We start from the raw sequence: 23,717 nt of genomic DNA on the forward strand, positions 1-23,717 counted from the left end.
TGGGCAGACATGGAGGCCGGGCTGGCAAGGGGAGCCCGGTGCTGTGACCCCACCCCCTGGGAAGATAATGACGGAGGTTCTCTACCCATGTGCATGGCTCACCTTCCAAGACTCTCCCAGCCCTAGATGAGGAAGTGGAAGCTCAGAGGGGTGAAGTGAGTGGCCCAAGGGCACACGTGTGTGTGAATGGGACGTGAACCCCGTCTGCCCGAGTGTGTCTCCTCCTTCCTCCGCACACCACACTCAGTAGCAGGATGCATCATCCTCCTTTAAAGAAACGAAGTCCAGAGAAGGTGTGTGATTGGCTCAAGGTCACAGCAAGAGAAGGAAGCAGGTCTTTGATTCAGGTTGTTGTTGTTGTTCTTTAATGTTTATTTATTTTTGAGAGACAGAGAAAGAGCGCAAGTAGGGGAGGGGCAGAGAGAGAGGGAGACATAGAATCTGAAGCAGGCTCCAGGCTCTGAGCTGTCAGCACATAGCCGACATGCGGCTAGAACTCACAAACGGTGAGATCATGACCTGAGCTGAAACCAAGAGTCAGACGCTTAACTGACTGAACCACCCAGGCACCCCTAAAGTTGATTTTTAGAGTGATGTGATTGAGTAACCTGGCTCGGCGTCTGAAGTCATCAGGATGAACATTGTACAGGCAGGGGTTCTGAGATTATGGGGTGAATGAGGCAAATACTATCCCACCTCCCCATCTCACCAGGCAGCGGCTCAGGGCTCCATGCAGGAGACAGACCTACAAACACCCAGAAACAAGGCGACAGCCCTACGGGTCACAGACTCTGACAGAGGGAATCCCAGGGGGCTGTGGGATCACAGCCAGCTTGGGGGTCAGGAAGGCTTCCCGGAGGAGGGGATGCCTAAGCCAGTTCCCGGAGAAGAATGGCACACAAAAGCCTAAGACCCTACGTCCATACAGTAGCCTGTAGGGCCCCATCGTGTCCTCGGCCATATGCTCCGCACTGCCCTTTGACCGCACAGGCCTCCCTGGTGTTCCTGGAACACAGTATCGCAGCCCTTTGTTCTTGCCCTTCTCTGTGCCTGCTGGGCTCTTCTTCCCCAGACATCCTGGGCCCACTCCCTCTCGTCCTGCAGGTCAAAAGTCATGCCTGCTCCGGTACGAGCCCTCCTCTGACCACCATATTGAAAATTGCATCCCACCCCTGCTGTATTTTTGTCATTAGCCTCTGACTTACTGTATCCTGGGTTTATCTGTTTCCTCCAGGGCTGCACTGTCCGATAGGGTGGCAATATCCCTAAAAGATAATCGAGCACTTGAAATGTGGGGAGTCTAAATTCGGTGTGCTGTTGGTAGATTTTATAGATATACTATGAGAAAAAGATTATAAATCATCCCATCAATAATTTTATACTGATTAAATGTTAAATGATAATATTTTGGATATATTGGGTTAAATAAACTGTACTATTAAAATTAGTGGACTTCGGAGCACCTGGGTGGCTCAGTCGGTTAAGCAGCTGACTTCGGCTCAGGTCACGATCTCGCGGTCCATGAGTTCGAGCCCCGCGTCGGGCTCTGTGCTGACAGCTCAGAGCCTGGAGCCTGCTTCAGATTCTGTGTCTCCCTCTCTCTCTGACCCTCCCCCGTTCATGCTCTGTCTCTGTCTCAAAAATAAATAAACGTTAAAAAAAATTTTAAAAACAATAAAATTAGTGGACTTGTATGTTTTTACTTTTTTAAAAAATGTGAGGGTGCCCAGGTGGCTCAGTCGGTTGAGTGTCCAACTTCAGCTCAGGTCATGATCTCGAGGTTCGTGAGCTCAAGCCCCACATCGGGCTCGCTGCTGTCAGCGCAGAGCCCTCTTTGAATCCTCAGTCTCCCTCTCTCTCTGCCCCTCCCCCACCCCCGGCTCATACTCACTCTCTCAGAAATGAATAAATACTTATTTTTTAAAATGTGGCTACTAGAACATTTAAAATTGCCTTGTATTTCTATCGGTCATCTCCTTCAGGGGTGGGGATTTGTTTCTCCTGTTTATTGCTGTATCCCCAGCACCTAACAAGTAGTAGTTACTCCACAAATGCCTGCTGAAGAATGTATGAATGAATGGATGAGTGAATGGATGGATGGATGGTTGGATGGATGAATGAATGATGGATGATGGATGATGGATGAGTGGATGAATGAATGAATTTCTCTCCACCATCATTGGCACCAGCCTCAGGAATGGGGAAAAGTGCCTGTTCTGGAGCCCGGGGGACACGGGACCTTGGGAGGTGGGGGGTGGGGGGGGGGAGTTGGTGCCCCTCCCCCAAGTTGGTGCAGAGTTCTTCTCTCCAGGTCCCATGGCCATCTCCATGCCAGGCCTGGGGTAGGGGTGGCAGGGGTCTTCCTTTCTTCTCTCCCCTGGCCTTAGTTGGAGTAGGTGGGAGGCAGGGTAGATTCTGTGCCATCAGGGGGCCCTTGGAGAATCTTGGAGGGAGACTCCATAGGCGGGCGGAACGCCCCACCCTGTCCCCAGCTCTGGGAGGAGGTGGCTGCCTCCACAGCCCCAGACCTTCACTCCCGCCCCTGGGCACTAACCCCAGCCCCCACCCGTTCCCCCTTCTCTCCCCCCAGAAGGAAGGCTTAGCCCAGGCCCTCAGGAAAAACCGCAATTTGCTTCTGACATGACACATTGACGGATTTCTGGCGGCTGTGCCCCTTTGTGTCCCCAGAGCTGATGTGGGCATATAAGGGCCGCCCCGCGGCCCAAGAGGGTGGAGGAGCCGGCAAGAGGCTGGGAGCCTCCACCCACCCCTCGTGGAGCTGCAGGTGTGGGTAAGGCAGCCTGCAGCAGCCCTAGCCTCATCCAGATCCCCAACCATTGACCCTGCGACCACCCGGCTATCCCATCTGAATAATGGGCACAGAACGAATTCACCATAGGAGGGCACTGGGGGCTGCCTGGAGGGTGACGGGAGAAAAAGCCCATTTGCAGATGGGAAAACTAGGGCTCAGATGGGGGCAAAGGCAGGGATGTCCTATGGACAGGGCTCTAAGGGTGTGCATTTTTCTCTAAGCCATGGAAACCAACTGGTTTCCCATTGTGGGACTGTTTCCCTCCGCGAGGGACCCCAAGGTTACAGGGAGCCACTCTGGGATGAGTCTTGGAGACAGAAGACAGACACTGCTGAGATTGCCCCTGGTGCACATGACACCCATATGTATCTTTGCGCAGATGAGGAAAAGTGCCCTCTCTGGGCAGACACAGCCTGTGCCAGGGCAAACGGTGGGCTAGTGAAGTGCAGCTGGGTTTCCATCCCCTCTTGCCCCCTCAGCAAACACCCATCCAGCACACATCATGCACGGAAGCCCTAGATACAGTCTCTGGCCTCGGGGAGCTTAAAGAGATGGCAAACAAGGACACGAACACATAATGTATGATAGCATAATAGCACCTTAAAATAAATACGCCAAGCGATGCTTAGTGGCAAACAGGCTTCTTTAGACAAGGTAAAGGAGGGAGGCCTCTCCAAGCTGGCAACATTTATTCAGAACCTGGGATGAGGAGTCAGTCATGCGAAGAACCAGGGGAAGAGCCTTCCTAACAGCAAGAACAGCATGTGCAAAGGCCCTGAGGTGGAAAGGGGCTTAGGTGTTTAAGACCGAGAAGGTCAAAAAGGCAGTCAGGGACCTAGTGGGGAATGGCAGGAAGCCTGGGTTGTATCCCAAGGGCAGTGGGAAGTGGGGTTTAAGCAGAGATTACATGAGGGGTTAGATGGATATGTGACCGCATTAGCAGTCACTCCATAAAGACAAGTGCCATGCTATGAAACTAGTAAGTTAGCCCTGCTCTCACCTCCCATCTCATTCCTTCCAACATGGAAGGATAGAGGCCAGGGAGGAGGAGAGAAATGGGGCCTGTTAATGGGGGGGTCCCCAGTCAGCCACACCTTCTGAAACGGTCTCATGAGCCAATGGGAAAGCAGGTCCAGGAAACAAAGCTCCCAATCCTGCTGTCCTGGAAAGGAAGGCCCCTCTGTCACTCTCCCTCTGAGGCCTGGCAGGTCCACGTTCACCAGGGACGCAAAGGGCTGACGTGAGCTGCTGTTTTCCTGGGAGTGAGGCTGGATGGAGCCGCGCCGGGCAGGCGGGAGGGCCCCAGGCTGGTGATGCGGCACGGGGGTCAGGTGAGGTCTTGGGCACGAGCAGTGCCTCAGAGTTCCTGCTTCTGCCCCTGACAGGTGTGCCATCGATGATGTTGGGCATGTGGTCCTTGCTCCTCCTCTGGGGTCTGGCGACTCCGTGCCAGGGGCTACTTGAGACGGTGGGCACGCTGGCTCGGATTGACAAAGATGAACTTGGCAAAGGTGAGCTCAAGACGGGCAGTCTGTGAGGGGCCCAGCTGCAGTGTAGACATCCGCATGGTGATGCTAGAGTGGCTGCTTTAAGGAAGTGCTGGAAACAGGTTGTGATTTTCATCTGCTCGGAGAGCTCAGGGGTTAAAATTTGCTTGCAGGCCCCCTTGGGTGATCAGTTGACCTCCTCCGGAGAGGAGGACTGGGTGAGGCCTGTGAGGGCTGTGTCTGCCTCAGGGATGGGGCTGGGTGGGATGGAGGAGGCTGGCGGGCCCAGCGTCTCTGCCCCACGTTTCCAGGGTGGGGGGACTCAATGAGGCATTGCATGCTCTGGGGCCCAATGGCCCAGGGTGACTGTCTCGGGGGTAGAGCAGGGCAGTCGTGAACAGGAAACTCTTCAGGGAATCGGCCTGGCCTGCCCCAGCCCTCCCAAGGAGGCCTCTTCTGTCCTGCCTTTCTCTGCAGAGCCAGGCCAGGGGGGCCCAGGAAGAGCAGGGGTCACCTCCTCCATTTTGGTCAAGCCCTGGTGGCTATGTGCTCCCTCCTTTGCTTCTGCCCTTTCTTTTGGTGCTATGAGGTGGCCCAGAGTCAAGGAGCGCTAGTCATACTATTGGCCCCGAACCCAACTTGCTGTATGAGCTTGAGCAAGTCTCTGCCCTCCTCTGGACACTACTTCCCCTTCTGTAAAATGAACTTCCCCCTTCAATCCTCCCTGCAGCCATCCAGAACTCGCTGGTTGGAGGGCCCATTCTGCAGAACGTGCTGGGCACAGTCACATCTGTGAACCAGGGCCTCCTGGGCTCTGGGGGACTGCTCGGAGGAGGCGGCCTGCTGAGCTATGGAGGGATTTTTGGCGTTGTGGAAGAGCTTTCTGGGTGAGTCTTCACTGTGGCCTCTCAACTGCCCACATGCTATGTGCCCTACAAGAAGGTTGGTCTTTTTTCTTTCTTTCTTTTTCTTTCTTTCTTTCTTTCTTTCTTTCTTTCTTTTTTTTTTTTTGTTTTGCTTCAGGGAAGAGAGGAGAAGTTGTCTTCAATTTCTTGGCAGGCAGTGGGGGTGATGTGGGGAGCCCTGCATAGGGAGTCCCAGGGCCTGAGTCAGAAAATAATGAGTCTACTGTGTATCAGGAAACACAGGAATGACAGCATGTCCCTGCGGTTGAGGGTTCCAGTTCCGGGTTGACTTCAGTTATTCACTGTGTGACCTAGGGCAAGTTGCCTAGTCTCTCTGGGCTAATCTAGGTATCTGCACGGCTCCCTCTCACCTCCTTTGGGCGTTTGCTCCAAAAAGCCCTATGCCGACCAGCCCCTCCTTTTCCCCTCCCCTGCCTTCAAGTTCTCCAGAAGATGTATCACTCCCCTGCACCCCCTATCTTTACTGGTTTGTTTCTTGCCTCCCCTGCTAGGTTATAAACCCCAGGAGGGGTAGGGCTTTCGTCTGGCCTGTTCATTGCCATATCCCTAATATCATTAATATTATTAATATGTAATAGATATTCAAAAAATATTTTTGAATGAATGAATGAAATCACATAATAGCTAATATTTATAACTTAATCACCGCTTAGCCGGGTTTTCTATGTAACCAGCACTGTGCTGAACACTGTAAATTAATTATCCCATGTAATCCAGAAGTAGGACTGTTATCAATGGCATTTAACAGGTGAGATTGAGGCCCCCGGCAGTGAGGGGGCCTGCCCAAGTTCACCCAGGTAGGGAGTGGTGGGTGGGGGTGCAGGTGGTTAATCACCGGCCCTACAGCCTGCCCCAGGTGGGTAGGAACCATTCCCTCGTTGGTGGTGAATCAGGGGAAGGTCAATCTGGATAGCCAGGAGGAGTTAGTTAGCCGAAGGCAGATGCAGAGTGGAAGGAAAGTCAAAGGAAAAGTGTTGTAGACAGAAGGAACAGCCTGGGCAGAGGCTCAGAAGACAGAGAAAACAATCAGCTGTCTTGAACACACAAGGAGCTGTGTTCAAGAAGCTACCCGAGTTACACGTGCATGAGCCTGGAGATAGGAGTAGGGAGACAATGGTCCAGGTCAGAGACTGAACGAGGACTGAGGCCATGAGGATGGGGTGGGGGAGATCACTTTAATACACTGAGCCTCTAATGAGGATGATATTACATTTATTGAACACATGCTGTACCAGCATCAGTACCCACATCGTGTTACTTGTCTTTGCAACATTTGAGGTGGGTGCTTGTATCGTCCCACCTTCCAGATGAAGAAACTGAGGCCCAGAGAGGTGAAGTCATTGGGCACACAGTTGGATTTATGAGTTACAGATGGGATCTGGGACACCTCCCCGTCCAGAGGGTCTAGGCACCACCTGGTCTGAGATGGCCCAGGCACTAAGGGACTGACACTGGAGGGTGGCTGGGAGTGAGTGGCCCTCCCCCTGACTCCTGTCGCCGTCCCAGGCTGAAGATTGAGGAGCTCACACTGCCGAAGGTGTCGCTGAAGCTGCTGCCTGGGTTTGGGGTGCAGCTGAGCCTGCACACCAAGGTGGGCCTGCATGGCTCTGGGTGAGTGCGTCCCGGGGAACCTCTACCCCACTGCTCCCCAGCCCAGGCCACTGCTCCACTGGGGACCCCCACTCTGTTGTCCTGTCACCCCCATCTCACTGACCCCCCCCCATTTCCTCCCAGCCTACTTCCTCCCGAAGGGACACCCACCATATTGGATCTCCCCCCTCTCCCCCCCATTTCCCCTCCCGGAGACCTCCATCACACTGTTCTCCAGCAACTTCCATCTCACTTTCCTGGAGACCCCTGCCCGTGGCTCAGGGCTCACTCGAGGAGGTGGGAGAAGAGGATGCAGGAACATGAAAATGGGGCAGGGAGTGGCAGGAAGGCGTGGGGACCAGCCAGCTCGCCGGTCCCTGCTCGCTCCTCAGGGCCCTCGCAGCCCCCGGGGGGGCGTGGCCTGGGCGGGCGCTGTCGGGTGGGCCGGGCAGCCTGGCCACGCCCCCAGCAGCGGGTCTCGCAGGCCCCTGGGGGGCCTCCTGCAGCTGGCCGCGGAGGTGAACGTGTCGTCGCGGGTGGCTCTGGGCGTGAGCTCTCGGGGCACGCCCACGCTCGTCCTCAAGCGCTGCAGCACGCTCCTGGGCCACATCAGCCTGCTCTCGGGGTGAGTCCGCGGGCTCGAGCCCACAGAGGGCGGCTTCCACGCCTGCACGTGCGGGGGTGTGTGTGGGGGGCTCCTCGAGGGGCTCCTCTCCGGGGCTCACACTGGGGCATCTCCTGGGTCTCCGGCTGGGCGGGTCCTGATACCACCCAGCTTCCTGTCGGTCCGGCCAAGTTCAGCCGGCTTCGCGGACCCGCAGACCGAGGCCCAGCACGGACAGGGGGTACTGCCCAGCCCCTAGCTAGCATCACCCACTCCTGGGCGTCCCCCTTCTCCACCCCAGCCACCCTGGCCCGAGATCCTGTCGTCCCCTCTCCCAGATAGAGCAGACCCCGGCCATCTCAGTTCCCCAACTCAGTACATCAGAGACCCAGCTCTGCCTGTGACTTGTGTGACCCCAGAGGAGCCTCCTCCTCTGGGCCTGTCTGTATAATGAAGACCTAAATTTGATGATCCAGAAGGCTCTGGCACTTTTACCTCCCTCTCTTTCCCCAACTGTTCGGGACACAGTGGCCCTCCCTACACCGGTGTCGAACCATCACTCCTATGAGACAACTGAGGCCCAAAGAGGGCAAGAGACTTGTCAAAGGTCTCACACAGATTGCAGCAAGGATCTCATCCAAGGCTTTTCCCCAGGGCTCTGCACCCACCCCACACCCCTGGGGCACCTACCCCTCCCCTGCCTCACACTTTGCGCCGCCCCATTAGTTTCTAGATTCCAGGCTGACTCCCACACTGCCAGCCCATCTTCGCTGGGTGGCTGTAGCCGCGAGGGGTAATCCGACAGCTCTGTGTTAGCTCCCATAAATAGGGGGAACCAGGAATGCCTATGTTTCCAGAAGGGCTTTCCAGAGTTTCTAGGTGGGGTCTTTGGGCTCCTTAAACTCCAGTGGCTCCCTCCTGCTCCTCTGGGCTGGAGGCGGCCTTGGAGGAAGTAGAGCCTGGATGGTGTTGGCGACCTGTGGTTGTTGTTCTGTGGTTGCCACCCCTGCTCTCCAGGCTCCCCTAGAATCCAAACAGACCTGAACATCTTCTTCTTATTCATTCAGTCATTCAATCATTCAACAAATGTTCATGAATTCACTCAACAGATATTTATTGAGCCCCCGCTCTAAGCCAGGCCCTGTTCTGGACCCAAATGTCATTTGTCTATAAATGTTAGAGGAGACGCAGGGAACAGACATTTACGGAGCACAGACTGTATACCAGACATGAGTACATTCCCACTTAATCTCGGCAGCCAACAATTCTTTAAGGTGGGCATTGTACAGATGGGGAAACTGAAGTCATCCCCCTGCTTTCCATGGCAAGACAGAGCCAAGATTTAAACCCAGGTCTCCAAAGCCTGAGTCAACCCCCTCAGCCCCAGGAGGGGAGACAGGAGACATCCAGAGCCCCCAGTACCCACTCTGCCTTGTCATCCCAGTTGGTGCTGTCCCTGTGTGGTGGCCACACCCTCACACTTCTCTCTCTACCCAGGCTGCTGCCCGCACCGCTCTTCGGGGTCGTGGAGCAGACCCTCTTCAAGGTGCTCCCGGGATTGGTGAGTGTGTGAGTCATGGGCCAGGCATGCCCCTCCCCATGACTGTGCCTCTCCTTCCTCGGCTTTGAGTAAATCTGGGCGCCAGGCAGGATTAGGCTGTTCCTCCCTTCCACGCCCACTGGGTAATCCCATCCTGGCCTGCCCACGAGTCCCCCAGGTGCCTCCGGCAAGTCTGCAGGTGGCAGGACACAATCCATCCCCAGACTTCCGGATCCTGACTTTATAGCTCCAGATGACCTGAGTCCCCTGCTCCCATATCCAAGCCCCTTTCTTCCTCCCTGCTCTGTCTTTGCCTCCTACATTATTGACTTAATAGTTTTCTTGATTTCTTTATTTTTTAAAGTTTATTTATTAATTTTGAGGGAGAGAAAGAGAGAGCAAGAGGGGGCAGAGAGAGAGGGAGAGAGAGAATCCCAAGCAGGCTCCACACCGTCAGCGTAGAGCCCGGCACAGGGCTTGATCCCACAAACCCTGAGATCGTGACCTGGGCCGAAATCAAGAGTTGGACAGTTAACCGACTGAGCCACCCAGGCGCCCCTATGGTTTTCTTTAAACTAACTTTGAATTAAATTACAGCAGAGCCCTGGGCTTGGCAAACGTGTTCAGGAAACTGCATACACATATATTGATACATCAGAAGTTAAACGTGTTATAATTAAGCTGCTCTAGGATGCCTGCTCATGGCCTGCCCCAGCCGTCCTGGTTTCCTCCAGTGGACGTGAGCCACACCTGAGAAAAGCTGGTCTGTCCACAGCCCCCTTTCACTGAGGCCAGTGAGGGGATGGTCTTGCTGGGGTCATACAGCCAGCAAAGGGCGGCCAGACCTCCAGACCCACAGTTCTGGCAGGACCTCTCTTGCGAGTCCTTGTGAGGAATAGCTGTGGGAGCCTGTGGTTGGCAAAACTGGCCTGGGCTTGACAAAGCCAGTCGGGAATGAAGTGCAGGAGGAGGAGGGAAGGTCCCGGCGGCAAGGACCCTGACCCAGGCCCATTTCAGGCGGATTTCAACAAGCGGGAGTGGGTACGTTTAAATCACCGTCCCTAGGGACACCTGGGTGGCTCAGTGGGTTAGGCGTCCGACTTCGGCTCAGGTCATGATCTCGCCGTCCGTGAGTTTGAGCCCCCCGTCGGGCTCTGTGCTGACAGCTCGGAGCCTGGTGCCTGCTTCAGATTCTGTGCCTCCCTCTCTCTCTCTCTGCCCCAACCCACTCACCTTCTGTCTCTCAAAAATAAATAAACATTAAAAATAAATAAATAAATAATCACCGCCCCTAACCTGGACAACTGACTGCAAAGCAGGATTTGTGTAGCTCAAAGAGGTTTTAAAAATAAGACTTAGTTACTAGCATTTAGAGATTGGAGGTTTCTTGTAGCAATCCAATTTCTGGCTTCTCTGGTGCAGCCAGCCACCCTAGCCGCACAGAGCCTCCTTCCTGCAGGTGACACACGCTGGCACCCAGGACGGAGTTCCTCCTGCGTGGCCCGGGCCCTCTGGTCTCCTCCTCCTGTTTCTGTGACACGCCTGACCCCAGAAGCCCTGGAGTTGGGGGCCCTGAGTGTAATGAAAAGGCAGCCCTCTCTTGTCTCTCTGTGACCTTCTTGTCTCTCTGGGACCTTGGGCCGGTCACCTTTCTTCTCCTGTCCCAGCTGTAGAATGAAGGGGCTGGACTGGGTCACTCTGGGGTTCCTGCTCCAGTGGACTCAGATTCTATGACTTCCAGACCTGGGATTCTGGAAGCCACACCACTGTCTCTCCGTCCTCAGAGCCCAGCGAACACACAGTGGTGTTGTGTGTGCAGCAGATGCCCCAGGGCACAGGCCTGACTCTCTGGGGCTGCCCCCCCACCTCAGTGTCTGAATCCTAGGTTGCCCAGTGCCCCCCCGGATAGCAGGAGGGGCCTGAAACCTCAGAGGGGGCAGCTGCCTTTGCTCCACAGTGGAGGGCTCTGTCCCTACATCCCAGCTGGCCTCTGAATAGTGCCTCCCCCGCTCCTCCGGCATCCTTCGAGGTTTTCTGAGGGGGCCCATGGAACTGGCCCTCTGTACCACCCCCTGCCCCCTCGGACACTTCAGGCTCCAGTCCCCCCCTTGCCTCCCGCCCATGTGTCCCCCAATCTGTCTCACATTCTGACTTGCCTTGGTCCCCAGGACCACAGAGCAAATCTTCTAGAGAAAATGTAGCCTGTCCCCTGCACTGGGCTGGGGCCACTTCTATTTTCCTGTAACACGTGTCTCTTCCGGACACAGCTGTGCCCCATGGTGGACAGTGTGCTGGGCGTGGTGAATGAGCTCCTGGGGACTGCGCTGAGTAAGCTGGGGCCCAACCCCCTCCCCCTTGCCTCTTCTCCTACCCCTCCCTCCTATCACCCCAGTGGGTGGGGGTACCAAGGGAAACAGGAAGGGGCAGAATTCCAGGACCTTTCACTCCCTCCTCAGACTGATGGGGCCGCCACATGGAAGAGGTCTAATGGTGGGGTTCTGGGCCGAGGCCAGTTCAACAGGGCTTAGAGGCCCTGAGCCACCCAGGCCTCTCCCTGCCGGGGGCTGCAGGCCACTTGTCCACACTGATGGTGTGTTTGGCACCGTCCGGAGCACGAGGCAGATATTATTATCTGGACAGACCAGATGACTGAGACTCAGAGCTTAATTTAAGTCAGGAACCCAAAGTCCCACAGCCGCAGTGGTCCCCAGTCTCCCTGAGCCTTATGGAGACAGGGATGCCTTTGAAAAATACCAAACGGCAGAACCAGGATAAGGAGAGAGAATTAGGGGCACCTCTGTCTCTACATGTGGCCTTGAGCTGGTGACTTCTCTGCCTGAGCCTCAGTTTCTTTACCTATAAAATGGGGACGACCATAGTGTTCAAGTGAATGCTTAGTGGAAGGCCAGGCACTCAATAAATAGTAGTTGGGCCTATTGTTATTGGGGGCTGGGCTCACGGCATCTTTCTCCCTCCTCCCTTCCCCATACAGGCCTGGTGCCCATTGGGGCTCTTGGGTCCGTGGAATTTACTCTGGCCACGCTGCCTCTTATCTCTAACCAGTACATAGAGTTGGATATCAACGTGAGTCCCCGCCAAGGCCCTGCCCACAGCCGGGGTGTGCTGGGGCGCTGGCAGAGGCTGGGTAGGGGATGCTGGCTCAGAGCAAGGTGGATAAGCCATTCTGTCTCCTCCCATACAGCCCATCGTGAAAAGCGTAGCCGGTGACATCATCGACTTCCCCAAGCCCCCGAAACCCATCAAGGTGCCCCCCAAGGATGACCACACATCTCAGGTGGTTGTGCCTCTGTACCTCTTCAACACTGTGTTTGGGCTTCTGCAGGCCAACGGTGCCCTCGACATAGACATCACCCCCGAGCTGGTAAGTGAGGCTCCCTGTCCCACTATGGCTTGGCAGTGCTAGCGATGAGCTAGTCCCATCATCACTGGCCAACCTTGACTAGCCCTCTTCTCTATAGTTGGAGAGGGCTGGACAATTTATGGCATGCATGTGCCCACTCTTGTCCTTGTGGCAGGCATCGCTAATCGATAATGGCCCTCTGCTTGGCTAAATCTGAATGGGACCTCTGAATCCTTCTCAACGTGGCACTCCAGGAAGTGACCTTCGATTGGTCAGAACTGGCATATGAAATGTAGCTAGTTTTCCATCCCTGTACCTTATGAGTTCTTCTGGAGTCAGAGCCCGATTTTATACTAAAGTGTGAGTGGCTCACATTTCCACTGCTTTCTCAAGAGCAGAGTTGAGTTGGAAAAAAGAAAACCAGGGCTGGACTATACCAAAGGTCACTCGGACATTTGTTCTAAAGCTTCTAGGACCTCTCTGCTTCCATTCTGGCCCTTTTCACACCCTCAAGGATGTCTGGAAGGCCTAATCCCCAGGAGCCCCACCCAGAGACATTTTTCTTGGTCTCACCCTTTCCAAAGGCAGTGAGTCTGAGCCACCTGGGGCCCTTGCCTGCAGCTCAGGCTGAAGGGAGCAAGCGTTGATCACTCACTTCCTGAAGGTGGGGGTCCAGAGAGCACTGTCACAAGGCCTGTGGGAGGTGGGAATAGGGCCCTGAGCCGGGAGCCAGGTGTCTTCTAGCTGGGGGGAGGAGACTGGGAAGGCCAGGGAGAGACCGAGTGTGAAAACGTGTGTGTCCGAGCAGCTTGTGGGTGTGCGTGGGTGGCAGGAGTTGTCCTCCCCTGTGGGTGATAGCTGTGTGTTGGGCAAGTGTCTGCGAATCCTCTGGTCAGGAGAGAACGTGTGTGTATATTTACCCTGTGTGAACAGGCATGTTCTGAGAAGTAGGCACGTGTAGTTCAGGGACCTCAACCATCAGGGCTGGGGGCGCTGGGCCATTATCAGTGAAAGCCTGCCTGATGGGACTGTAGTGAACGAGGGAGCCTGTGCCTGCCTGCCACTCCGCTTCCCCAAGGGGATGGGGTACAGGCCCAGTGTGACCAGGTTTTCCAAATTTTTAGCCAGAGCCTGGCAAATTTATATGAAATTTCTTGATTTGTTAACACTGGAAGCAAACTCATCATTTTTGAAAATACTATTTGCATAAAGGGCAGAAATGTCTGGGACCAGATCCCTGAACCTTCAGATTGTGAGCTCTGGCAGAGGAGTTTAAAAATTCTGGAGTTAGCCTGCCCAGGTCAAATCCTGCAGTACGACTCACCAGCTTATGACCTTGGGCAGGAGCATCAGGCTTCCCGTCTGTAAAATGGGAGTAATCATAGCACCTACCTCTCTGAGCTAATGTCACAGATGCGGAAATGAGCAAAGGCACACAAAACCCTTAGCGCGTGCCTGGCGAGTAGTAAACACTCATCGTTGGCCAGTAGGAGGAACATGAGTGTGTGTAGGGTTGTGTGTGCGTAACTGGCAGGGGTGGGGTGGGGTGTGGGCAAAACAGCTTTGTGTGTGCTCAAGAATTCCTGTCTTGTCTCTGTATTCACCCTACACCCCACTTGGTCTTGGGCCCAGGTTCCCAGCAACGTGCCATTGACAACGACAGACCTGGCAGCTTTGGTCCCCGAGGTGAGTGACCCTCTCTTGGGCTTTGATCCTTGTAGCTCTTTCCCGATGAGCCTGAGTGAACTCCAGAATCTTTCCCAATACAGCTCTCCAGACAGCTGCAATTGAATGTTGAGTCCAAATCCCCACTCAAGTTTGAATCCCTGACACTTAATCTTTCCTGACAGCAGATTTTTGCTTGGAGAGGAAAGGATCAGAGTTTAACTGCCCAGAAGTCAGCTGGGTATTTGTCCTCTCCATGACAGAGGACAGGAGATTCTTCCCCTCTTTCCACCTGCCCAGCTTCATCCTGGTCTCGGTCTTCTCTGCCCCCAGGGAGAAGACTCTGGGTGCTGGCCTGGAGGAGGGAAGGAAAAGGAGAGGACTCAGCAGGGGGGTTTGACTAGTGCACATCAATCAGTGTGTGGCTTCAGGGCCTGGCTTCAGCTTTCCTGACTGTTCCACTAGGGCTGGACCAGCCACTTGCTAGCCGTGGGCATCTGAACTCATACTGAAGTTGAAATGACTCCTGCAAGGTCCTTATGTAATAGCAGATTCTGATAGAGGTGGGGGTGAGGCCCAGAAGGTTTCCACTGGGGAAGATCGAGGGGGCAGCTGAGTCTGGAGACACAGAGGACAAATTGAACTCTTGGTGGTGGTGATTCAGATCAGCCTTGGTGGATGTCGTAGAAGCCTCTGCTTCTTGGAGTCCTTGGCTAAAGGGCACAGGAGTCTTAGGCAAAGGAAGAGATGGGGCTAGACATTCAGAAGAACCTCCTGAGAGCAGGAGTTGTAAGATGGAGAAGACTTGGGGAGGCAGAAGTGGCAGGAATGGGGACCCATGCCTGCCGCAAGCCGGGCCACGTCCCTCCAGCTCAGGGAGGCTGGGCCTGTCTCGGGAGGTTGTAGCCTTTGTTCTCACAGCGTCAGAGCCCCATGGCCCCCGCTCTCAATCTGGTTCCGTGGCTTCAGAACCTGTGGACACATAAGGATGGGATCTGGTGACTCCCTGTCCTTATGACCCTGCAACTCTGGGAGTCTGGGCTTGGATTGGTCCCCAGATCCCAGTATTCAAGTGATTCTAAGCTCGATTCTGTGATGCCGTGGTTCCCAGCACTTCTATCATTCTATGACGTCATGATTATGAAACTTGGACTCTCTTGAGTGTGTGATTCATACAGTCAGTCAACTACCATTCACTGAGAACCTACTAAGTCCCAGGCCCCGTGCTAGGTACTGGGCACACAGACGGAGCAAAAGACAAAAAGCAGACAAAAGGCCTCTGCTTCAGGAGCTGCCGTCCTGGTGGGGGTGACAGACAAATGAATAAGTAGAATATACATAGCATCAGAAGGTGGAAGCGAATGGGGCAGTGAAGGCAGATTAGGAAGGTGGGGATAGTGCTTTTAAACAGGGTGCTCTGCAAAGGCCTCACCGAGGTGACATTTGACCAGTAGGCTGAAGGAGCTGAGGGAGGGAAGCACGCAAGTACCTGGGGGAGACATTTCCAGCAGAGGAAACAGCAAGTGCAAAGGCCCTGAGGTAGGAGTATACCTAGCAGGTTGGAGGGACAGCAGAGTGGCCAGTGAGTCTGGAGAGGAGAACGAGGGGCCAGTGGTTGGAGGTAAGATGGAGAGGAGGGCAGAGGACGGGTCATGTAGAGCCTGTGGCTCTTGCAGGGGATTTTGACTGCAAGGTGGGAGTCTGATTCAGCTGTCCCATGGGTTGATGTCTCCCCACTTGAATGTTAGCCTCAGAGGGCCGGGAGCAAGACAGTCTGGTTCAGGCTATAACCTTAGCACCCAGCATGGTGCCCAGGGCCCATTAGGTGCTCAGTGAGTGTTTGTTGACTGATTCTATTATCGGGGCATTGAAGCTGCCCTCGTGCCCCCTGCCCGGCCCCTGCCTCTCTCCAGGCCCTCGGAAAGTTGCCCCCGGGCCAGCAGCTCCTGCTCTTGATACGGGTGAAAGAGGCAGCCTCGGTCACTCTCCAGAACAAGAAGGCCACAGTGTCTATCCCAGCTAACATCCGTGTGCTGTCCTACCGCCCTAAAGGGACCCCTGAAGCCCTCTTCGAGCTGAATGCGGTGAGTGCCCGAGGGGGCCTGGCACCGGGGTTCTGAGCAGGGCTGCCCTCTCCGGGATGCTGGGGGGCCTTCCCCCTGATTTCAGAGTGGGACGCCCTGCGTGGCGCAGCACAGGAAGTGCCCCCTGCCATTGTCATCGTCTGGACCGAGCCCCAGCGCCCGCTTAGACTCCTGCCTGCTCCCGTCACACATCTGTCCTGGCCCGAGTCCCGTCCGCTCTGCTTTCCTCGGATCTCAGGAGAGACTCCCCATGTCCTCAGCCTCTGTGTGCTCAGACGTCTCTCGGGTGACCCTCGGGTGACCCTCGGGCTTCCTCCCGGCCCTCCACCTCTGCTAGTTTTCCCCAAGGCACCTCGGGGCAGAGGCGGGCCCCTCCCCTGCTCACTCCCTGCCCTGCCCCCCCAGGACCAAGCACCTTCGCCTGGCACTCAGGGCCCTCCTGCCTCATCCTCTGCCTTTCCTTCTCCCGAAGCCGCAGTTACTCGGGGCCGCCAGGTGCCAGCTCCCCACCTTTGTCGGGCAGGGTCCACCACCTGCAGTGCCGTCCCCTCCCCCCACACTTGGCTTCATCTTTCAAGATTCAGTTCAGGCGTCACCTCGCTGGGGACACCTTTCCTCGCTGTAGGCTGGATTGAGGGTCTCTCCAGGCTCCTGGAGGCCCCGAGCTTCCTCTCATACAACGTCAGTCACTCTCAGTCCTCCGCTTTTTGAACACCAGAACCTTCAAGCTACCTCCTCAGAGCCCAGCACAGACCCTAACACACAAGAGGGCCGTAGCAAGGATTTGTGGGGGGAACGGGTGGGTCCCTTGTTGCCCCAAGGGGACCTGCCCTCAAGCTCCTCCTGCTGAATTCATGGGTAACCTCCACCTGCTTTCCCCATGCAGGTTTTGACTTTAAATGCCCAGCTGGCCCCCTCGGCTACCAAGCTGCACCTCTCGCTGTCCTTGGAACGGTAACATTGGGTCCTGGGCCTTGTCTTTGGGAACAAGAATGAGGGACCCGCTAGAACCGCCTCCCATTCACTGAGCATCAACTAAGTTACCAGCATCTTCCTTGCCTCCAGGACCTGCCAGGGAGTGGTCGGTGTTAGCCCATTTTACAGATGAGACAATAGGGGCTCAGGGAAGCAGGATCCGGAGCAGGCTTCTTCCATCGCACCTGCTCCAAATCTGACCCTGGGAGATGCACCTGCTGCCAGGACACAGAGTCTGAACTTCCGAGTGATCAGCCGCAGAGGCTAGCCACAGAGATGGCTGTGCCGTGTTTTGTTATTCATGCAGGCTGCGTACTTCTCTCAAGGGCCCACCCCCCGTGGTAACTAGGCCCCATGGTAATCACAAGAGCCGAGACGGTGATGTTGATGGCGGTCCCTCCCGACACACGCCCGGCACTTTATAGTCGGCAAAGCCCAGGCTCACACAGTGGGTTGTCCCAGAATCAGGTCTGCGGTCTGGGCCTCCGCTCTCCAGGCCCAGTGCTGTCACGTTGGCCTGAGGCCTGGGGACCTGCCTGTCCCTCCCCTGGGTGCGGGGGATTTCCCAGGGGCCTCTGGGATCTGCCTGTCCTGAACCGTAGACCCCCAGTGCTCACCTGACCCCACGTTAGTGTCCCCTGCACCCCCCTGCAAGGCTCCATTACCACCATTTCTAACCTTGCCCGCTGCCTGGGTTTGCCTCCTCTTCCTGGTGGCAGTTCATGCCTCAGGCTTCAGGAAATAGAGGCGCGCATCCGGGCCCTGGCCCTGGCCCTGCATTTGGGTCAGCTGGGATCCGTCGGTGTTGCTGTCTTTAGTGCTCGCGTGCTGGATGCGGGGAACCCTGTGCCCAGAGCTTGGTCTGTGGGAGGGCCACTGCTTAGAGAGGTTCAGCCACTGGCCCGGGGCCAGCTGGGAGTGACACCAAGGCTCCAGGGCCAGAGCATCAGAGGGGACAGTCATGATATCTCAGAAGGAAGTTAGATCCCTTCAGGCCCATTTTACAGGTGAGAAAACTGAGTCTCTGAGTCGAGGCCGGATAGAGGCAGAGTTGGAGCTGTCACCCTGTTTCCTGATCCTGGAGAGCTAGGAGTAGCGCCCACTGGGGGTGTGGTGGGCGGCGGGCCCCCCCCAACATCTCTCTTCTCTCCGCCAGGCTTCGTGTCAAGCTGGCCTCCTCCTTTGCCCACGCCTTTGATGTAAGTTCCTGGGAGAGTGAGCAGCTTGCCAGTGGTGAGGGTCTGCAAGTGGGGGGTGGAAAGGGGTAGGATGAGTCACGGTCGTACGACTGAGCTGGCCTCAGTCTGGGCTGTGCCCCAGCAAGCCAGAGTGGCCAAACGTCAGAGCAGGTGTGCATGTGCGTGTATGTGTGTGTGAAAGAGTCATCTTAGGAAGGTGAACCTCATTGTCTTGCAAAGTCTTGGAAGCTCACAAATCGTTAACATCCAGAATCTCACAAGGGTTCAAAATTCTGGAACTTTGCACAATAATGTTCCGGAACTCAGAAAGTTCTAGCACTTCAGAGCCCCAGAGAGCCCTTAGTGTCCTGCTTCTCAGAGTTCTGAGGTCCTGGAGTCTCTCAATGGTCTCAGGTTCTAGAACATTCTAAGGGTCCCTAAATGAATAAGAATCTAAGAGCAGACCGCTCAAAGTTCTACTGGAGCTGGACATGGGAGCTGGGCATGTTTTCTGCTCTCTTTCACAGGCACTGCCCCTTCCAGGCCCCACAGACCCTTCGTCTAGGAAGGCAACTTTTCCAAGCTCATGGGGCCTGCGTGAAGCCGTCCTAAATCAGAGTCCCCTTTGGGGTCATTGGCAGCCACCCCAGTGGGCCCTGTGCCCACCAGGAACTGTGTCCTCAGGCTTTGGGGAGGCTCAGAAGCTGGACCTCTGGATTCCCTCCCTGGGGAGGGGTGTGCTGCTCCTTGTGAAACCACACCTCCCAGCCGTCCCTGTGCTCTGTTGCAGGCATCCCATTTAGAAGAATGGCTCAGTGATGTGGTCCGGGTGGCCTACGTGCCGAAGCTCAATGGTATGGGAGGATTTTGCTATCTTCTTGGAAACCTGGAGTGTCTGAACTCAGGATTGTTCATTGCTCTGATAGAGACACTGAGGCTGGAGGGGGGTTGATCCCATTTCCAAGATGCAGAAACGGAGGCACCAATGTTCCATTTCAAACCACGTCGATTAGTACCTCCATCACACCAGACCCCGGGCCCTGAGAGCTATCTGACCAGTGTCCTGTCCTCAAGCTCACAATCCAGAGGGAAATAGTCATATAAACGAATGACTAGAATATGGGCTTTTGCGTGGCTCAGTTGGTGAAGGGTCCGACTTCGGCTCGTGTCATGATCTCACCGTCCGTGAGTTTGAGCCCCACGTTGGGCTCTGTGCTGACAGCTCAGAGCCTGGAGGCTGCTTCAGATTCTGTGTCTCCCCATCTGCCCCTCCCCTGCTCCCACTCTGTCTCTCTCTCTCAAAAATAAATAAACATTTAAAGAATTAAAAAAAAAAAAAAGAATATAGATGACTCAGAGTGTGCAGGGGGCTGACAGAACCTGAGGGGAGACTCTGATGATATAGATACAGAAAAGGAGCGCTTTTGTTTGGGTTTAGTAGGATGGGTATGAGTCCGCCAACAAGGGAAACTGAGTCCCCAAGAACAGAAATGGCTGGCCTAAGGAAACTGGTCCCAGCCCCCACGTACCTTTGCTTTTAACCATTTCCTTTTCGCAGTGGACCTGGATGTTGGAATCCCCCTGCCTAAGGTTCTCAATGTCAATTTTGCCACTGCAGCCCTGGAGATCATAGAGGTGAGCCTCCCGTGCAGGTGTGGCCTCGCCGGGCCTTCATCTTGTCTCTGGAGAGGAGAGCCTCACTTAAAACTCCTGACACTGTCCGTCGGTCACAGAGTCCTTTCCTGTTGAATTCAGACACGTGTCTGACCTATAGAATGGACTCTCAGATTCGCTCCCAGAACCACAGCTCTGCTGGCCCAGGGGTGGCAAATACATGTCCTGTCTCTCCTTGACCTTGTGCCTGTGGCAGGCACGGCTAGTAGGTCATGACAGTTTTTTTTTTTTTTCTTGCTCGATAGCAACATGGCCTCACAATCCTTTTCAGTGTTGAGTCTTGGAATGGCTGTGGGAGGTGGGCAGAGCCAGGAGTTATGGATCCATTTCTCAGATGAGGATCAGGGATAAAGGAGGCCAAATTTCTGGCCCAAGGCCACACAGGAAATTAGCAGGAGAAATGGCCCGTGAACTTGGGTCTCTTGACTTAAGTTCGAAAGTCAGTGACCTCTCCCGCACTGGATGTCATTCATTCATTCATTCGTTCGCTCATTCATCCCGTTCCTGAGTGCCTGCTGTGCTCCAGGTTCAGTGCTAACTCCAGGGCGCGGGGCCAAGGGGAGAATTAGGAGGACGACACAGAGGTGGCTGCAGGGATGGAGGGCATGGCAGGGGTCTTGGGCACAAGGACCCAGATGATGTAATTGAGAACCATCGCTCCTTGCAGAATGCTGTTGTGCTGACCGTGGCATCCTGAAGCTGAGAGACGGCCACCTTCCCTCCCCGTTCACTGCCAGAGCCTGTACACCTGCCCACTCTGCCTCAGTTTCCCTCCCAGCCTCTAGCCTGCGTCGGTGACAGTATTAGTGTCCCTTACCCACCCAGGACCACCCAGGTGCTCTGGCCCTGCAGCTCTGCCCCCCCGCCTGGGGTGGGGACTATAGGGCTGGCCACAGGACTCCGCTTCGAAGAGAGCTCTGGCCTCAGGGGAGAGTTGTGAGCTTTCAATAAACCACTCCTCTATCTCCGTACCTCCTGGCTGGTTTGTTCCCCAGTCACACAGGGGCTGCCTTGGCCTCCGTTTCTGGACCCTCTCCAGCTCCAGTCCAGGGCTCCTGGGAGGTGAGGGACTTGGGGCCTGGTCTTTGTAGCTTTGCATCCCAGACTTACCCGGTTGGCCTGGGAAGCCTCTGTGTCTTGTCCTGCCTTCCTTCACCTCTGCCTCGAGCTCCTCCTGTCCCCTCCCCTGTCCTCTACTCCCCTCCCCCCTGTCTGTTTTTCAGGACCTGTGTCTTTCACCCTGTCTCTCTGAGCTGTCTGATTCTGCGTCTGTCTGTCTCTGTGTCTCTGAGACAGAATGGGACTTCTCTCTGAGCCAAAGGGTGAATAGGAGTCCTCTAGGGAGAAAAGGAGCCAGCATTCCAGGAAGCAAGGGTGACTTGGTCCTGCCCTGGAGGGATCCCTACTGTCTGCACATTGGTGGTGGACTTACCTGGGGACAGAACAAAGCTACACTAAATGCTCATAGTGCGGATGGGGAAACTGTTGGCAGACCCCAGACCATACAGCGGCAGAGTTGGGGTGGGAAACTGGGGGTCCCGCCTCGGTCCTGGCTCCTCCCCATTGCTCAGGATGGGCCTCCTGGGTCCTGGGGAATGGCCTCAAGTTGGCATTTATGGGTGGGCTCAAGGTGCCAATAAAGTTTTGGGAAGTGACTCAGGATCTGGGGAGGCAGAAGAGTTAGAGCCCATCTCAAAGTTTGTCCACCATAGGAAAGACCCCGTGACTACCCATCAACCCTCCCACCTTCCCACCCTCCTTCCCTCCCTCCCTTCTGCCCCCCTTCATCCACTCACCCTACAGTTATGGGAACCTATCGGCATGTATGCCAAGCCCGGTGCGAAGTGGTATGCTGGGATTTATCTTGACTCTTTTCCCACTTCCATTGTCCCCCCACTCCTGTCCAGAGCAGGGCAATGGTTAACTGAGTGGCCTGGGTTAGCTGTCCGAGTTCAAATCCCATCCTACCTGCTGATCAACCACGTGACTTTGGGCACGTCATTCAGTCTCTCTGACTCTCGGTTCTTCATCAGTAACTTGGGGATAATAGTAATAAGGTTTTGAGGGTTACCCAGCACTTAGCATGGTGAGCTCATGCACCGCTCTGCCCTCTCACCATGGCTTCATCTACTCCCTCCTCTCCGCCTGCACCCCGCACACCGTCCTCATCAATCTGTCCCTCCCTCCTCTCTCCCGTCCCATCCTCCACCAGCCCCCCCTTGTCCTCATCTGACCATCTCATCACCGCTGACAGCCCTTCGTTGTCTGGATTCTCACTGCCAGCAGGAAATCATCCAAAATCCCAGGGTGGCATTTGAGACCGCCCGTGACCTGGCCTCCGCCGACTCCTCTGGGAGCATGGAGAAGGAGCGGAGTCGTCTCTGTGTCTCAGGCTCCTCATCTGTGAAATGGGAACACTCTCGGACTCACTCAGAGGTCATCTGAGGATTAAACGAGAAAATGTGAAGCACAGAGAAGAGCGCCTGGCCTGTGGTAAATGCACGTGATGTGGAGCCAGGCCCTTGGATGGCATTTCCGTCTTCTGAGCACCAGACACTCCCCCCAAGTGTGCCTGGCAAACTTGCTGTCCCTCAACACGCAGGGCACCTCAGCCCCCAGCCTCTCCGTGCCATAGGCAGGGTCCATTATTGTACCCACCACATTGGATTGTCACCCCTTGGTCCCATTGTCCCGCTCGACCAAGAGCGCCGCCAGGTCAGGTATCTGCTTCATTATGGTGAGTCCTGTGGCCTCATGGAGTAGCAGTGACAGAAGCTTGTCTCCACTGGGCCCCAAGCGTGTATCAGTCTCGTGTTACATGCCTCACACCGCTTACCTCACTTCATTTTTATCGCGACCATAATCCGTGGACAGGGTCTCTCTGTTTTACATGTGAGGGAACGGAGGCTCAGAGACGCGAAATTGGACAGCTTCTCAGTGGTGGAGCCAGGACTTGAACCAGATCCTTCTGACCCTAGTTCCAAAGCCTGGATTTTTCACTGCTATGCTCTAAAAGTAATACTTGCTGCATTTGTTATGTATTTACTATTCCAAGTGCTTTAGATACACCATGTTTTCGACTCTGTGAACCAACCGTGCTTTCTAGGAACTGTTTTTACCCTCATTCCATAAGTGAGGATGCTGAGGCACAGAGAGGTTAAGTGACTTACCCACAGCCACACAGCTGGGAAGTGACAAGACCAGGATTTGAACACAGGCCCCCTGGCTCCACAGCCCAGCTCTGAACCTCTGCACTTAGAGTAGAGGCCTGAAATGAGATGTGCAGGGAGCCCCAGCACCACCACCATGGACAGCTCCCTTGCAGCCCTGGCCGCTGACCATTCATGACAGGAACGGGCTGAAGGAGGGGTCAGGAATGGGAGCGGTTCTGTTTCCTGCTCCCTCAGCCCCCCTGCGTGAGCCCCCCACTTGGCCCCCTGCGTGACTCAGTCACCTCCCAGGGCCTGGCTGCTTCAGCCCCAGACAAAGGAGCCTTTTGGACACTAAGTCCAGGTGATCTCCCTGGCGCCAGTGCTGTACTAATCCTCTTGGTGCCCCAGGGGACAGGCCAGCCTCATGGCTGCCAGGGTCTGGCTGGTCTTGGGCCTGAGGAGGGCACAGAGCCTCAGGCGACTGAGAGAACCACCTTCCTGTGTGCACCGCCCTCTATGGTTTATAGTGCACCCGGTGGGGAGTGAGAGCATGCGTGGTCCGTTCCCTACACTGGCGTCTGTGCCTGTGCTGGCTGGCGGTGGGGCACATGCCTGGTTTGCCAGAGCCACACCATATCACATGGGCTGTCGAAGGTGCTGGGTGGGCCA

At 55.4% G+C, this 23,717-nt stretch overlaps 2 protein-coding genes across 3 annotated transcripts in view; both read left to right on the forward strand.

Moving 5' to 3' along the window:
* The window catches only part of LOC112869699 (vomeromodulin-like), a 288,979-nt gene that overhangs the window by 25,401 nt on the left and 239,861 nt on the right, over positions 1 to 23,717 (forward strand). The gene's annotated exons all lie outside the window — the stretch shown is intronic.
* Positions 4,212 to 20,749, forward strand: BPIFB3 (BPI fold containing family B member 3). 2 transcript variants are annotated; one of them, XM_086699862.1, is made up of 15 exons: positions 4,212 to 4,323; positions 5,030 to 5,186; positions 6,732 to 6,836; positions 7,300 to 7,440; positions 8,917 to 8,980; positions 11,227 to 11,287; positions 11,952 to 12,043; positions 12,162 to 12,350; positions 13,953 to 14,006; positions 15,899 to 16,069; positions 16,956 to 17,023; positions 18,201 to 18,243; positions 19,013 to 19,076; positions 19,781 to 19,857; positions 20,564 to 20,749. In XM_086699862.1, exons 1-15 carry the CDS (start codon positions 4,212 to 4,214, stop codon positions 20,591 to 20,593), a joined length of 1,428 nt encoding a protein of 475 aa, XP_086555988.1. In that variant the 3' UTR covers positions 20,594 to 20,749. The 2 variants fall into 2 exon arrangements, with proteins under 2 accessions (XP_086555988.1, XP_086555987.1); XM_086699861.1 differs by having other exon boundaries at positions 12,162 to 12,341.

This window comes from Puma concolor, chromosome A3 (genome assembly GCF_028749965.1).
Source record: "Puma concolor isolate L17-30 chromosome A3, mPumCon1.1.hap2, whole genome shotgun sequence".
Taxonomy (NCBI): Eukaryota; Metazoa; Chordata; class Mammalia; order Carnivora; family Felidae; genus Puma; species Puma concolor.